At 37.7% G+C, this 1666-nt stretch overlaps 1 protein-coding gene across 1 annotated transcript; it reads left to right on the top strand.

Moving 5' to 3' along the window:
- Window positions 1-762: 762 nt before the first annotated feature.
- Window positions 763-1666, top strand: HELRODRAFT_168823 (hypothetical protein; the record flags this gene model as incomplete). The annotated part of the gene is made up of 2 exons (XM_009014680.1): window positions 763-1343; window positions 1411-1666. 2 exons carry the CDS (start codon window positions 763-765, stop codon window positions 1664-1666), a joined length of 837 nt encoding a protein of 278 aa, XP_009012928.1.

Below are 1666 nucleotides of genomic sequence, written 5' to 3' on the forward strand. Positions count from 1 at the left end.
TTGATATGTTGCGTGTGTGGTCAAATGCTCAAATATATGTATATTTTGTTTCTCTACTTTGCCGATTCACTGTTCATTCAAAGTGAATACTTAACCATCATTCAAAGTGAATACTTAACCATCATTTAAAGTGAATACTTAACCATCATTTAATTAGTTTTTCGATCTTCAACTTCGTCCAATATGACACTTTTACCTGTCATCATTATCGATGATTCCTCTGTTTGTAAATTTATTAGTGGGAAGGATTCCAATTGCCAGTTGTTGAATATTTATTATCGGATGTCTTTGTTCTATCTGTATTGATTCGGACAGCCGTAAATTATAATGGTTTTTATTGTAATGTAAGATTTCAACATCGTTGTCCAAATTTGCCTAGTAATTTTAGTATCATGTTTCTCTTTCATGTGATTCTTTATAGCGATTCTTTATAGCACCAGTTTGAACGTGCATCGTGAGTCTTCTCGATAGCATGGCCGTCGTCATACCAATATATTCGGAATTATGGTCCCACACTCACCAATATTACATTTGAACAAATGTATTAAAATGGCTATGATCCATTATCGATTCTGGCTTACTCGTATTGAAAAAAAAACTGTATTTACGATCGTGTGTGCGTGCGTTTGTGTGTATGTGTGTGTGTGTGCTTACAATTACTATATAGAAACAATGTCGTTGACGGTGAGGCAGACAGACGGCAATTACTTGGCTATTTTTAATGAATGACCTTATAATGCTGAATTTAATTAAACAGTCGAGATGCTGTCGATAAAAGCCAGAGTGGCTACTGCATCGGCTACATCAGCCGCAGCAACAACAACAGCAACGACTATGACGTCATTTTCAATAGCAACAGTGACGTCATTTTCAATAGCAACAGTGACGTCATTAACGACGACAACATTGACTGCAATAGCAGCAGCTGCAACGACAACAACAACAACATCGGCGCCTCTTATAAATGGCCCTCATATATATTGCACATGCTCGCATAGGAGATCCAACGACAAATTTTCCAACAATTTCAATAACTCCAGCAACAGCAACAACAACAGCAACAGCAACAGCATCGGCAACTTCACAGACAATATCAGCAACATTTTCGGCAAGAATGAAGACGACGTCAACTTATATAACTATAACAACACGGTGGAACGAAATTTAAATTGCCAGCGAGGCAATAGCCATGTACGTGCTTGCCACACTACGTCTTACGGTGCAACTAACAACCACAAAATCATTCACACTAACAACAACAACCACGACAATGATAACAACAACAACAACAACAAGTCTGATTACCGTATGGAGAATCTAAACAATGGGTTGTACTCAAAAACGTTGAGCTGCGATCGAATTAAACATCACCACCATCATCATCATCAATATCACCTACAACATCAACAGCAACAACATCAACATAAAACATTTCAGCTATCTAGTATTCAACAACAACAACAACAAAACTTTCAACAGCAGCAGCAGCAGCAACAACAAAAACAGCATCCGCACATTCATATTAACGAGAAAATCAACAGCCCTATTTACCAACGACAAAACACATTTGAAATGCACCAACATTATCGGCAATGTCAACAACAACAACAACAACTGCAACAACAACACCCTCAACACCAACATCAACAACAACGACATTCTCTGA

The sequence above is a fragment of the Helobdella robusta genome (assembly GCF_000326865.2).
Source record: "Helobdella robusta unplaced genomic scaffold HELROscaffold_14, whole genome shotgun sequence".
Lineage (NCBI taxonomy): Eukaryota > Metazoa > Annelida > Clitellata > Rhynchobdellida > Glossiphoniidae > Helobdella > Helobdella robusta.